Source organism: Scomber scombrus, chromosome 22 (assembly GCF_963691925.1).
Source record: "Scomber scombrus chromosome 22, fScoSco1.1, whole genome shotgun sequence".
NCBI lineage: Eukaryota > Metazoa > Chordata > Actinopteri > Scombriformes > Scombridae > Scomber > Scomber scombrus.
Genome location: NC_084991.1, coordinates 3176875 through 3191755, shown reverse-complemented (window position 1 = coordinate 3191755; position 14881 = coordinate 3176875). Strand labels below are relative to the sequence as shown.

The 14881-nt window shown below is 38.9% G+C and overlaps 1 protein-coding gene across 2 annotated transcripts in view; it reads left to right on the top strand.

The window, feature by feature from the left end:
- The first annotated feature begins 3477 nt into the window (after nt 1-3477).
- ipo8 (importin 8) overlaps nt 3478-14881 on the top strand; it is a 28434-nt gene continuing 17030 nt past the window's right edge. For both annotated transcript variants that reach the window (XM_062443536.1, XM_062443535.1), the window contains exons 1-12: nt 3478-3843; nt 6873-6954; nt 7510-7666; nt 8014-8172; nt 9114-9270; nt 10072-10161; nt 11958-12052; nt 12151-12235; nt 12346-12480; nt 13045-13144; nt 14125-14201; nt 14679-14795. In XM_062443536.1, coding sequence (XP_062299520.1) covers nt 3760-3843; nt 6873-6954; nt 7510-7666; nt 8014-8172; nt 9114-9270; nt 10072-10161; nt 11958-12052; nt 12151-12235; nt 12346-12480; nt 13045-13144; nt 14125-14201; nt 14679-14795 — 1338 coding nt within the window. In that variant the 5' untranslated portion in view covers nt 3478-3759. The remainder of the gene's footprint in view (nt 3844-6872; nt 6955-7509; nt 7667-8013; nt 8173-9113; nt 9271-10071; nt 10162-11957; nt 12053-12150; nt 12236-12345; nt 12481-13044; nt 13145-14124; nt 14202-14678; nt 14796-14881) is intronic.

Genomic DNA, 14881 nt, shown 5'->3' with positions numbered 1-14881 from the left:
TAATGTGTTTTTGTAAAATAAGGAAATATCTTTAAGAGGGTCTGTAGACAATGCTCCATTTGACTTTTCTTCACTGTTTATAGATTATTATTTAATGGCTTAAAAACAGAGAAAAAATTATCTATAATCATTATTGATGAATTATCTTTAGTTAGGTCATATATCAGTATGTTATTGATGAGCAGGAGAAACACATGAAGCTGTAGATCTGTGATAGATGCTTCAACTACATCATACAAACATTTAAAAATATAAAACATGAAAAGTTACACCAAATGTATATACAGTAGACTCAATGAGATATGTTTAATAAACAATACAGCATTTGTGAGAAAACAGCAGAAAGAATGAAGACATTTAAATGTATAGACAGGTTAGACTGAATTCAGAGGGAACAGTAGACTGATTATTGAGTCGTCACTGGTTACAGTTTAGACTCAGAAGAAGTAAATATCTGTAGAGAATATTTCAGCTGGAAAAAGGAAGGAGAATTTTTAATGTGACATGAGAATTTATTCCTAGTATGAATGTATGTAGAGAAAAAAGATCTTAAAATAAAGGTTGGAGTTCAATTCATTGGTGATAAATCTGGTAAGTCTTACTGAGTTAACCTTTGTGTCGTCCTCCCGGGTCAAATTGACCCCGTCTGTTTTGACTGTTCCTTCTTTCCTCCCTTTCTTCCTTCCTTCTGTCATTCCTTCCTCCCTCCTTCTTTCAATCCCTCCTTGCTTCCTTTCTTCCCTCCTTCCTTTCCTCCCTCCCTCCTTCTCTCTTTATTTCCTCCCCCTACCTTCCTCCCTTCCTTCTTTCCTCTGTCCTTCTTTCCTTCCTTCCTCCCTTCCTCTTTTCCTTCCTCCCTCCTTCCTTCCCTCCCTCCTACCTTTCTCCCTTCCTTCTTTCCTTTCCTCCCTTCCTTCATCCCTCCTTTCCTTCCTTCCTTCTTTCCTCCCTCCTTTCCTTCTTTCTTCCTCCCTTCCTTCATTCCTTCCTCCCTCCTTTCCTTCTTTCTTCCTCCCTTCCTTCCTCCCTCCCTTCCTACCTTCCTTCCTCCTTTCCTTCCTTCTTCCTCCCTTCCTTCCTTCCTTCCTTCCTTCCTTCCTTCCTCCTTTCCTTCCTTCTTCCTCCCTTCCTTCCTTGACTTGAGGACAACAGGAGGGTTAAGAGTGTCTGTTCCTGTTTAATGTGCACAGTTCAGCATTTAAGTGGAAAATGTTCACACTCCACACTAATGCTACATAATTACTACTCAGTATATTGAGTGATGAGCAATTTAAATGTTACCAGTAAAGGTCAGTGTTTGATGTCTTATTAAACACGTCATGATATTACAACATGAACAAGTAGAAAGATAGATTGAGATGGAACAATGTGATGTTTTTTATTTGAACATGGAAGACCGAAGCTGAGAGTGTTAATACATCTATAACATTAAGACATAAACTACTACGTACTACACACATTTTGTTACCCCTCTATATATGAGGTAGTGTTTATGCCTTTTGCAGGTGGCCATAAATTCTGACTACTGTTGAATGAACATCCAACCACAGGATTATCTGTACAAATACACAATGCTGCTACAGCCTCACTCACTCCTGGTAAAATGCACATTTTGCAGGATTGCTCTGATGACATCGTGTACCTGCAATTTGCAATTTGTTGGCAAAAAGATTGGCAAAATATTTTTGGTAGCTCGATTACAACAACACAGTATGGATTATCAATAAACACATCTTTTGTCAGGCTCACTCATATATGTATTATATAACACATTAGATTTTTGGGTTCGGAGTTTAAAAATAATAAAAAAATCTTGATGGAATTGAGCTCGGCAACCAGGTCATTTTCAGAATTCCTCCTTTAAAAAGGGATAAAAAATATTATTCGGTTATCAAAGTAGTAAATAAATAAATATGGTTTAAATAGTGTCAGATTTATGTGGATTGACCAAACAATTATGACCAATAACTGCAGCTCTAACTAACAGAATAGTAGCAGAAGTATAATAAAAGAATATGTTGAGCAAACTCCTAATTGAAACCTTTGTCCCAAGCAGAATATATGATTATAAGAATGTTTATATGAAAATTAGGTTCAACATGTTAGGAGTCATGCCCTCCACTTCTGCCTCCTAGACTCTCTCTCTCTCTCTCTCTCTCTCTCTCTCTCTCTCTCTCTCTCTCTCTCTCTCTCTCTCTCTCTCTCTCTCTCTCTCTCTCTCTCTCTGTATTTTAAAACCACTCACTGCTTTCAGCGTCAGTGTTCCGCATTTGATTCACTATCCTAGATTAGATTTATTGTGTTTCCACATTGGAAATGAGGATCTTAAAATTTGAATGAACTAAACAACAGTTTAAGATTATAAACATGAACAGAGGACATGTTAGAAAAATACACTAAACCATGAAACTGGCTTCAGCTATCAAGCTGAAATGTGTGGGACCAACAGAGGACAGAGAGGGGTAGATATCAAAGCTATGAGGTAATGCAAGCAGACACTGGTCAGCAACCAGCAGTCCCATCAGAGAGTCATTACCAGAAAGAAGGAGAAGTAAAAGTGGATCAAACATCCTCTCCACTCCCATGGCAGCTGCAAGAGTGTCAACAAACTAATCTGTAACAGACGTTCCTGCTTTTGAAAAATATTTCATATCAAACATCTATTTTTCTGGCAGCTACTATGTGTAGAGTTGTAATTTGAGTTGTCTTTCTAGTTATGGTGATAAAAAAAACCAAACAATCTGACTGAGAACTGATGCAGTCTATTGTTGTCTTCAGCCTGTTATTTTTGTCCAGACATGGGTTTGGGATAGCTTCTCTCACAGTGTCTTTTTTTTTCTTACCACTACAGGGGTAGTATCAAATCTTACACATAGGAGCTTTAAAAAGAGATTTATTGATTTGAGACTGGCTTTTTAGTGTATGTTCATGTAACGGTGGTGTTTTAGATGAAGAAGCTCAGACCAGGATACCTTTGGAGAAGTTTATTCTGACAACAGAGGTAAAAAAAACTAAATCCTCCAGGCAATATATACAGTAGGAGCAACTCTAGCCCCTCTCCAATGGAGAACAGTGTCAAAAGGGGTCAATTAAAACACATTAAAAAAAGCAACATCTAGTAAATAACAAATTCCTCCAGTCAATTGACAATAATAACTACACACATATTAAATGGCACATAAACATTTTAGCATATGGTACACAAAGTAACGTTGCTTATCTCTCCCTTATAGAGTGCAGTAACAAAGGGGGGGGGGGGGGGGGGGGGACTCTGAGGAGGGCTTAACCCCATTTTTCCATTGGGCGTCCAAAAAGCTAGCAGCGGCCCTGTCTATTAGCTTTAGCAGCTCCAAAACGCAAGGTGGCGCCAAACTTCCCAACACAGCAACCTCCACCGCGTCGTCGAAGAAGAAGTGGAACCCCCCCCCGTAAATTGTCTGTTTACTTTGCTTTACGTTGCCGGTTTAACGGGGCAGGGCCTCGGTTTATCCGTCAAGCTAGCGAGAGTTTGACAGAAAGCGCAGCGAGTGTGCTTCAACATAAACTCTCCTCCTCTGCTCGGACGCTGTTCTACCGGCTCTCTGTAGGCTTTACTGTTAATGCAGGGAGAGGAAGTAGTGTTTGTAGCCGTGGTGTTCGTCCCTGTCCCGGCCACACTGTGCAGCTCAGCACGCTTGGCTGAATTGAAGGCAGTAACGTCAGCTAACGCTTCATGTATGCGCTTTAAAAACAAAGAAGGAACCGTGGAAGTAAACACATATGGATCCTAACAGGATAATCCAGGCTCTGAAGGGCACTATCGACCCTAATCTGAGGATAGCGGCTGAGAATGAACTCAATCAGGTGGGTGAACACAAGGAGTTGGCTGCTTTGTTTTGTTTGTTTGTTGTTTTTTTTTCAGAGGTGGGGCTGAGGGTGTAGGGGGGGTGGTAGGAGGAGGGAGGCGACATGCACCGTCTTGGCCGCTGTGTTTGGAGCAGGGCAGGCCGTGTTTTTGTGACTCGAGCTCGGCTGTGGCCTGGTGCTTCTATCAGCCCCGGTTTGGGAGTTTATATCAGGCCTGTGATCAGCAGTTTGGCCGATCTGCCCCCCCCCCTTCCACACACACACACACACACACACATGCACACACACACATGCACACACACACACGGACCCAGGCAGCTGCACTGGAGAACAATGGCAGTCAGATCAGACCAGCCACCATGAACCATCAGGACCAGTGCATAAACTTTCTCATGTCAGACTGGACTCTGTACAAACACTGATCTGCTCTGAGTGTCAACGCTGCAGTATAATTATGTAATCTCTTCATATAAAGAATTATGAGTATAGGATGAATGAAAAGATCAAGATTTCTTAATAGCTGATTAATAAATGTGTGAATGACTTAGTGCAGCATGGTGTGCATCAGGCAGAATGACATGTGTGCAGCATTGTGGCAGAAAGTCATCATCATTCATAAAAATCATTTGTTTAAAATGTAAAGGTCTGTATCTACTCATAAGACCTTAACTTCTAATAACATTTTAGTTTTTTGTAAATCCAACCCTCATCTTCCTCATTTTGTGTTGCATCAGCTGATAAAAAGCTATAAAATCTTCTTCACTGATCTTGCATCCAGGGCTGCAGCTAGGGTCTGATGTCACACACACACACACACACACACATACACACACACACACACACACACGCTTAACTGATTTTTTATGTATTTACCCCTGCATTTTCCACGTTTTTCCTACCTAATGATAATAAAGCCATTTAAGTTAGAGCTTTTCTCCACTTTGTTAACAATTACATTTGTTTGTGGAAAACAGTTCAGTGTTGTATTTAGTTTCAACTAATGATTCTTTTCATTATCTGCCAGTTATTTCCTTAACAAGATTAGCCTTCAAAATGTCAGTAAATAATGAAAAATGGCTGTTATAATGTCTTCTTGTGTCTTGTTTTGACCAACAGTGCAAAATAAATTCAGTTTACATTCATGAATGTATAAAGAATCTAACATTTTAGAGGCTGGAATGTTTGATATTTCTGAGTTCTTTTTTTGACAATAGTTATTTAATGGCATTGACTTGTTATAATCTTTTATAACACTTAAACGCACAATAAACAGAACTTCAGGTCTGTAGAAAAAATCCAAAGGAATTGACGTCTGTGTCAGTCCTGTTATTATCAGCCTCATCCTGGTTTTCATCATATTGGATATGTAATCATAGAACATAAGAGACATGTTTAATCATATTCATCTACATGACTGGATCATTATCCATGTTTCTAATGATCTGCAGGTGTTTCCTTTCACTCCTTCACACTCTCTTGTTATTTCTGTATCAACTGAGTGACCTCAGCAGTTTAAATATGAACCCAGTTTAGTTCCCGGCTGGTTTTTTTTAACTTCTTCAGTCCCATCACCAGTAATGAACAACAAAAGCAACACGGTTCATTCTCTAAAATCACAGTGTCACACTTTGAAGCGGTTTCAGTTTCCCACCATCAGGCCTCTGCAGGAAACAGCTCCAGCAGTTAGCAGTCAATTTTAGCAAAAAAAACTTTTGTTAATCAATCGATTTCCTGCCAGTTATGTGTGTCCAGGTTACATTAGAATCACAATCAGGTTTATTGTCACTTCCATAACACACAGTCAGCATACATAGCAGCAAAATGCGGTTCTCAACAGATCAGTCATGTTCACATTTCAAATCCGACACATGAAAACAAGACATATTTAACACCTTTAAAAACCTAAAATCATAAAAAGTAAAGTGCAGATGTGTTTACTTAGATGTTATGTATTGGTCTATTAAAGGACAGGTAGTACTGATGTATTCACTTCAAGTCCTGTATGAACCTTTACATACTGTTCAGGGTCACATTTTCACATTTGAGATCTGTAAAAACACCATACACACATTTCTATTAGCCATGTGACCCACAGTGTACACAATTCGAATTGAAATACATCTTTTTTTTATTTATTTATGTGCAGCTGATACACATTTTTACATATGCAAATGTACAAGTTTGACCTGTGTTTATTAAAAAAAATTCAAAAATCAGCATCAAACATGTTGTATTCATTATATTCCGTAAAATAGTAATTTTATGAATGTCTTTTTTCATAAGATTAATCAAACATTTGAATGTAAATTGGTGCAGAGACTACTTCTGAGTCAGACATTCTGATATTAAACTGACTGTTATTGTGTGTGAAAATATGGAAGGACTGCAAACCTTCACACAGAGAAGCTAAAACTGATTGAAATGATAAATCAGTGGACTAACTGATATTCTAACTGAATATTCCAGTTTATTCCAAAGTGCTGACGCTACACTAGGTCTGTCACAATAATTAGGTTATCGACTTATCGCACCATAACGTAATTATAAACATCATCATGTCTATATATGGACTTATCGTATCATACATGGACATGACCTTTGACCTCAATATTGCCACACTTCACATTAGCAGCTAAGAGGCTATTCATGTCACATTGGTTAAACAAGTAGTGTCCTCCATTCCTCACTGTGTACGTCCTGAGTGGAGACTGTAGAAGAATTAAAGGTAAATAACTCTGTCCCCAACCATAATGACAGTCTGCCCACTCTCCAATCCCACCCCCCCTTACATTATACTATTATATAATCATTATATCAGTAGTATAAAATGATCTTCAAATGACAATAATATTGTTTATCACGATTATTTCTGAGACAATATATCATCCAACAAAAAATCAAAAGTATCATGACAGTACACACAAGTGGAAAATGAAATGTGTTATTGGGTAAATGATTTGATAGTGAATACACTTTTCTGTCCTCTGCTGATTATCCTCTGCCGTCTCCGCTCTGCTCTCTTTCAGTCCTACAAGATCATCAACTTCGCTCCGACCCTGCTTCAGATCATCGTGTCGGAGCAGGTGGAGTTTCCTGTTCGGCAGGCAGGTGAGACTCAACACGGTTCACTCCATAAAACAATACTGCTGCTGTTCCGAAGACTGCTGGGATGTTTTTCTAGTCATTATGCTTTAACGCCGTTAGACCATTTCCATCTTGATTGTGTAGTTAATAAAGATAATACGACATGAGTTCGGCCAACGTCGTTTTTATATTGACATCGTGACTACTTTATACATTTTTTGAATGTCACCAAAGAGCTAAATAATATCAACATTAATCACTGTGTTCTTTGCCTTTCAAAAGCTGAGTAACTTGTTTGGTTTCCTGCTTGACGATGTCAGTTAAGTTTGTTTACAATAGATAAGATGTCATTTAAGTGTTTTCATGCATCAATGTCTTCACATGCTGTCACCTCATTAAAGGATGAGGCTGGTGTTTTTCTGTATTCTGAGTGTCAAAAAGTCCTTTTTAAATCCAGTCTGTGGATCATATGAACAACTAGAGGGATATAGTGCAAATTCATGTTGCTAGTGTGCATGTTTACCTGATTCTCTGTGATTCTCTGTGTGTGTGTGTGTGTGTGTGTGTATGTGTGTGTAGCGGCCATCTACCTGAAGAACATGGTGAGTCAGTACTGGCAGGACAGAGAGCCGTCTCTGGGCGAGGTCGTCTTTCCTTTTAACATCCACGAGAACGACCGGCAGCAGATCAGAGACCACGTTGTGGAGGGAATCATCCGCTGTCCAGAGTCCATACGGTACACACACACACACACACACACACACACACACACACACACACACACACACACACACACACACACACACACACACACACCACCAGTTTCCATCTCTCCTCACTTCATCTCCTTTTTACTGTCCTTGTTTTGACAAAGTTGGTGTCTTTTTGAAATGCATTAGACTGTTAATCTGTTGAGAAAAGCAACATTTCCAAACCTATAGACTTTAAAATATATCATTTACTAAAGTTTAAACTTCCTTTTTAAAACTTTTAATTTGAACTTTCCTGTATTTTACTGAATGAACGACCTTTGTACCTGCCTGATTCACTGACTGTCTCCGTATGTCTTTGCTCCGTCTGCAGAGCCCAGCTGACCATGTGTCTGCGAGCCATCATCAAGCACGACTTCCCCGGCCGCTGGACCGCCATCGTCGACAAGATCGGCATGTACCTGCAGTCACAGAACAGCGGCAGCTGGTACGGCAGCCTGCTTGCTCTCTACCAGCTGGTCAAAACCTACGAGTGAGTAACATCTTCCTGTTCCTGTGTGCCACCTCGCTGCTCTGACTGTCCTGCGTGGGGAGCTGTGTGCCCTCACAGCAGGACTGCAGGCTTTCAGGGAGTAAAGTAGCCCTCTTATTCATTTGAATGGAGCCAGTGTGATGATGCAGTGTAGTAACAATGCTCAGAGCTCCAGTAAAACTATACAGGATCCCAGCATCAAATAAATCAGTTTTTGCTTTTGCTGCAATGCAACATGACATTAATGTGTCTCCTGTGAGTCTTCCGTCTATATAGAATTCAGTATTAAATTGCTGGAGTGCTCTTTTAATGGCCACTGAAGTACTGTGATAGAACACTAATGGTTCCTCTAACATACACAGTGTTTCATAGCTGACTATTTTCTTACTTAACCACAATTTACTACATAATAAAACCAAAATGTTCACAAATGATATCCTGTGTACTGTATATAACATGAATGTAGAACCCAAGTACAAAGTCAGACAAAATACATCAGTGTAGAAAAAGAAACCTTTATTTCTGACACATCTGCAGGTTCAAATCAATAAAATAATCATAAGACATAATAGTCTTATGATTGGCAATAGAGTTGCCAAAGTAACAAAAATTGGTCCATTAGTGTGTCTTACAACAGAATCTCAATTTCTAAAAATTCAGCATATGAAATATTGAAATCACTCCACTGTATTTCACTGTACTCTATATGTAAAAGCATGGTGTGTATAAGTAGAATGTTTGGTGAGTGTACATATGATCACATTTATAATCAATCTGTTATCATGGTATTTAAAATCACTGGACAAATGAAACTGTAGGAAGGCAGTGTCTCTTTCCTGTGTTCTTCCCAGACTGAAGGAGCTGGAAAAATTAAACAATAATGCTCCTTTCCTTCCAGTAGCTCTTATCAGTGTGTGTGTGTGTGTGTGTGTGTACTTCAGGTACAGGAAGGCAGACGAGAGGGAGCCGCTGCTGGCAGCCATGCAGATCTTCCTGCCGAGGATTCAACAGCTCATCAGCCAGCTGATGGCCGACGGCACCATCTTCTCTGTCCTCATCCAGAAACAGATCCTCAAGATCTTCCATGCACTTGTACAGGTGTGTGTGTGTGTGTGTGTGTGTGTCAACTCATGATATAAAGCATGGACAGTGACTTGAGGTTGTAGAAATGTTGGAGCGCACAAAAATGTGCGTTTTATGTACATATTCTGTATATATAAGATTATCGGCCAATATATTGATATAAATTATTGGATTTTTTTTTACCGGCCCCAAAAATCCAGTATCAGTCGGGCCCTACATTTTGTTGCATTTTTCTTGGACAGTTATCTATTTTTTGAAACACTTAGAAATAGTTGTGAAAAAGAGTAATGGTGCGTTCAAGGACTGTCTTTATCATATCAAAGTCAAGAAGAAACACAGCTAGTTTGGAGTGAATCATAGTCCAGTATGTAACTTACACATCTGTGACATGATGTGGAAACTTGAAGCCTCCATTGCACAAACACTGAGGATAGATTTTACAGTGAAGGAGGACACATCTGGAAAATTTGGGAAATGAACAAATATAGCATATAGATCAATTCAGACAGAAGTAGGAGATATAGTTTTATGTTTTAACATTTTTACAAACAAATTATTCTTTTACACATGATAATAAATGTTTAAATGCTGTGACCAAGACTTGTAATGAGAGTAACATTTCACATTTGAATAATGAAGTTGTTAGTGACCTCTGTAAGTATTAATAATCAAATGTCAAAGCAAACGACAAGAAACTATGTAAAACTTAACCCAAATAAACCTTAAACTTGATCTGATACATGACAGTAACTGATATATTGTTGATGATGAAGATGAGTGATGATGATGACAGCATTAACCTTTGCTCTCCCGCAGTACTCGCTGCCTCTCCAGCTGATCAACAACACAGTGATGACTCAGTGGATGGAAATCCTCCGAGCCATAATGGACCGAGACGTCCCTGCAGTAAGACCCCACATAAATATTCATAACAACTCCTGCACCTGTGACTTCAACACATCTACATCTGATGACACTAATGAGCCATGAGGAGTTGAGCATTTATTTTTCACAAAAGCCCTTTCAATACGTTTTTTGTCAAGTTTTTTTTACTCGTTTAGAAAAGAAAAACTTTAGCAAATCATTAGAAAGGTTTTGAGTCATTACAGCTCTCTGACTTACTAAATCCAGTGGAATGTTAGATCAAGGCCATGAACGCACCACTGAAATGTTTTTGTCTGGGATCAGACTAAACATGGATTATGATTTAATACGATTTATTTTTCTCTTTTCAGGGCCAGAAAAGAGTAAATATGACCCAAGCAGCTTAGAGTCAGTGTTATTAGTCACTACTGGGGACCAGATTTGGCCTTTTAACCCTGTAAAGGCTGAACTATCAAATAATTGTTTGAAACAGCAGTGTTTTTCTGACCTTTTGACAAATAATTAAAAAATGAATTTGTACCACTTTACAATAAGTCTTCCCTTATAAAGGCTTTGTGGATGGTTTATACTTGGCTTGTTTATTAGGTTGTGGACCCTTTCTAAGTCATCACTAGGCTGTTATAACTCATTGGCAAAAAAGGGTAACAGTGACCAGTTGCTTGCCAAATAGTGATCCCATATGCATCTGTATTGCTAAATCTCAGATTGGATTCTTAGCTTTGTCTTCATCAGGCAGCATCCTTGCTTTCCTTTGTTTGTTGAGTGAATTCTCTTCATATTTCTTAGCATGGAATTATGAGCATTTATTATGAGTTACAAACTATTTTCATATGTTATAATAAATAAATAAATATCTATATCTCATTAATTAATGCTCATAATGAGATTGCAAGAAACATGAAAATAGATGGGGGGAGAATCTGCTGACTGACAAATATCTGACTATTTAACCTACATGGATACAAATGCAGAAGTATAGCTTACTGTCATCTTGCCAAATAGTGACCCTGCATTGATATATGGGAAATTAAGTTATAATTCATTTATAACTGTTCGTTAATGGTTTACAATCTAATTAATAACTCACTTACATCCATTAAGAATGCCTTTTATAAGGGGAGTCTGATTGTAAAGTGGTACCAATCAATAAAATAACACTTATTTTTCGTAGCACGTTTGTTTAAAAAAATAAAAACATATTAAATACAACATATTTTAAGCCCTTATAGTTCCTGCATGAAGCTCGTATCACCACATACAACATTTTTTTTGTATTTTTGGTTTGCTCACAACACGTTTTTCTTTCAAACAAACAATAACACACAGAACAGAACATTTTTAAGCTCCTGCATTGAGCTCATATCACAAATATCACAAAATATATAGTCATTCAACAATCCGTCAATCCAGTAACTATTCCTATTGAAGTATCAGTGACTATTTGAAAGGTTTTTTTACTTTAACTTTTTCTAAAAGTCGGAAAATATCCAGGTCTCAAAGTTGTGGCTCACTGATTGACACCATCCATGTTGGATGCCTCAAATAAAAGGTCCCCTGGTGGCTTATCTGTGCACTGCATGTATCTGGTTGTATACAACAGCTTTTTACAATGATGATGTAGAGGCCTCTAAAACTCATCTATCAAATATGATACACATGGTGTTACAGGGTTAATTACAATACAGCTACAGAAAATACTGACTACTCCGTACTGTTATTTATAGGATGGATACATTCTCATTTTACTGAAATGAAGTGAAGTCTGGTTGTATTTTTTCTCTGTTTGAAAAGTTGACAGTGAAGTGTTTGTTTGTTAGGAGACGTTGGAGGTGGATGAGGACGACCGTCCCGAGCTGGCTTGGTGGAAGTGTAAGAAGTGGGCTCTGCGTATCATCACCAGACTGTTTGAGCGGTGAGTCCACAGCTGCTCTCACAATCTCCAATAAACCAGATGTGTAGTTTGCAGAGAGACATTACCAGCTGCTCACGTGCGTCTGTAATAAATCACAGGTATGGAAGCCCCGGTAATGTGACCAAGGAGTACTACGAGTTTGCAGACTTCTTCCTGAAGACATACTCAGTGGGGATACAGCAGGTAAACACACCTCAGCTGAGACTCATCACCTCCGACGATGGTTTATTTGTTGCTCGGACTCTGACGCTTTAGTTTTTTTCTGCTGTCCCTGTTTGTGTTTTTACATCAAGGTCCTGCTGAAGGTGGTGGACCAGCACAGACAAAAGCAGTACGTTACTCCTCGAGTCCTGCAGCAGAGCCTCAAATACCTCAACCAGGGCCTGTCACACTCTCTGACCTGGAAACAGATGAAGCCACACATGCAGGTAGGACTGGCATGGAGGAATGTGATGCAGTATGTGTGGAGGACATCTAACATTTGTACTTTAACATCAACAGTTTTATCTTAAAGATCTAAATCTGCAGCTTCATATGAACTAAAACAGCTGGGTTAAATGATGTTTTAATCAGGTTTAGGATCATTAAACATGGGTCAGGTCTAAAGAAGGTGTTCCTGGTTCATGTTGTATTTTGAGAGTAGTCAGCACACTGATTAAAGTCATATTCATCTTTTTTTTATCAGTGTAGTTAGACATCCCCCTCACAAAATGTGACTTTGGAGAAGTTTGTAAAGTAGAGAGCAGAGCTGAAAGGGATTTTTATACAAGTAATTAAAGAGCTTCCAGTTCATTTTATCTGTTACCTGCATGTCTTTTTAACTTCAAGTGGCTTTAAAGTTGTCTCTGCATGTGTTTAAGAGCACAGATGATGAGACCCGGGAATCCATCATCTCATCAGTCCGTCTGCAGCTCTCCAAACATTTTCCTTCATTTACCAGACTTGCATTCCTCTTCATGTCACTGTGATCATGTTACTCTGATCTCTTACAGACCATATGTCAGGAGGTCATCTTCCCTCTCATGTGTTACAAAGACGAGGACGAGAAGCTCTGGCAGGAAGACCCATATGAATACATCCGCATGAAATTCAGTGAGTGCTGCAACTCTCCCTGTTTGATATACTTTTTACTTTATAACTCATTCAGTTCACTCAACCAGCTTGAAGCAGCTCTGGCCTTACTGTTTTAATGGTTAACTGATAGCCAATCAGAAATCAAGGATGTATTCTGTTGTTCTTAAAGTTCCTCATCCAGCTCGTCCTTTTGTCCTTTTTTCTGTTAGTGTAGCAAACAAATAAAGCAGCTTGGAGTTTTCCTTTTTGGATATTGGGAATATTTTAACTTCATACCTTGACAATTTCTTGAAGTGGTGTGAGGACTCACTCACACCTTCAGCTTAACCTATCCAAGACCAAAGATATGGCCATCGACTTCAGAAATAATGCCAATACGCCTGAACCCACCATTATCAAGGGACAAACTATTGAACAAGTGCAATCTTACAAATACCTTGGGACTTTTATTGAGTCTAAACTGAAATTGAAAGAAAATTGTAAAGTAATGAGCAGGAAGGGACACCAGCGTTTGTTTTGTTTGAGGAAGCTGTCCCATTTCCACATCGATAAAACCACTTTTTTTTAATCATGCCTTTATTGAGTCGGTTATATCTTTTTGTCTTGTGTCATGGTTTGGAAACCTGCCCCTGAAAGGAAGGAACTCACTTAATCAGATCATTAAATGGTCAGGTGGGCTGGTCGGGGAGCCACAGCTGGGCCTTGAATCACTGTATACCAGACAGTTACAGCTGATAGCCAGCTTTATTTCAAGTGATGACTCCCATCCCTTATCATATGGTTTGATAGCATTCTGTCACATTATACTGCATTTTAATGATCATGGAGTTGTTGGACAGTCATGAACAACAAATGGAGAAAAAAAAAGGACTTTTGTTCTCCAACTACACTCTGCAGTTGTGACATTTCCGTTGCATTTAGTGGTGGAGGAAGTGGGTATGTGTGTGTTAATCATGTGTTTGAATGTGTGATGTGATTCCTCTCTGTCTATGTTACAGACCTCTATGATGATCACGCCCTTCCATCCACCGCTGCACAGAGCCTTCTGTGTAAAGCTGCCCGCAAGAGGAAGGAGGTGAGAAGAAGACCAAAGGAAATGTGATACACAGTTTGGCTCTTTGCCAGAGTAAAATAGAATAAAATACATTTTGTGAGACTTTATACTTAGACTGATGACTATGATCAAAGCTCAGCAAGAATTCTACCTTTAATACCTCAGTGTATTATAGATCATCTAATGTTTATTCTTTAATATTTGACTTAAAGCTTCATTAATGTGTATTCATACCAATTATGGATCAAATAATGACTCACGTAATTTGTGGTGGTGAACCAATAAAGTATCAGCACCCAATCCTACAGTTTCTCCAGTTAGCTCTACGTAGCATTTTAGCATCTTTAGCTCATTGTTTAGCTTTTTCAGTCTGCAGCTAAAAGCGACACATTTTTCTCAGGAGTTAGTGGAGACTAAAAAAAAGATCTAAACAAAGCTGGAAGGAGAGTGAATGTTGGCCATTTTCTCTGTGTAACCTTTGTGTTTTCCTCCTGACAGGTTCTTCCTCAGATGATGGAGTTCTGCCATCAGATACTGATGGACCCCTCCTGTGACCCCCGCAAGAAGGACGGGGCGCTGCACTGCATCGGAGCTCTGGCTGAGCTGCTACTGAAGGTACAACTGTGTGTGATTTAATCTTGTTTTCCTCAACAAAAAAAAACAAATTTTATCCTCTTGTGTTATAATCTTCTTTGTTTGCT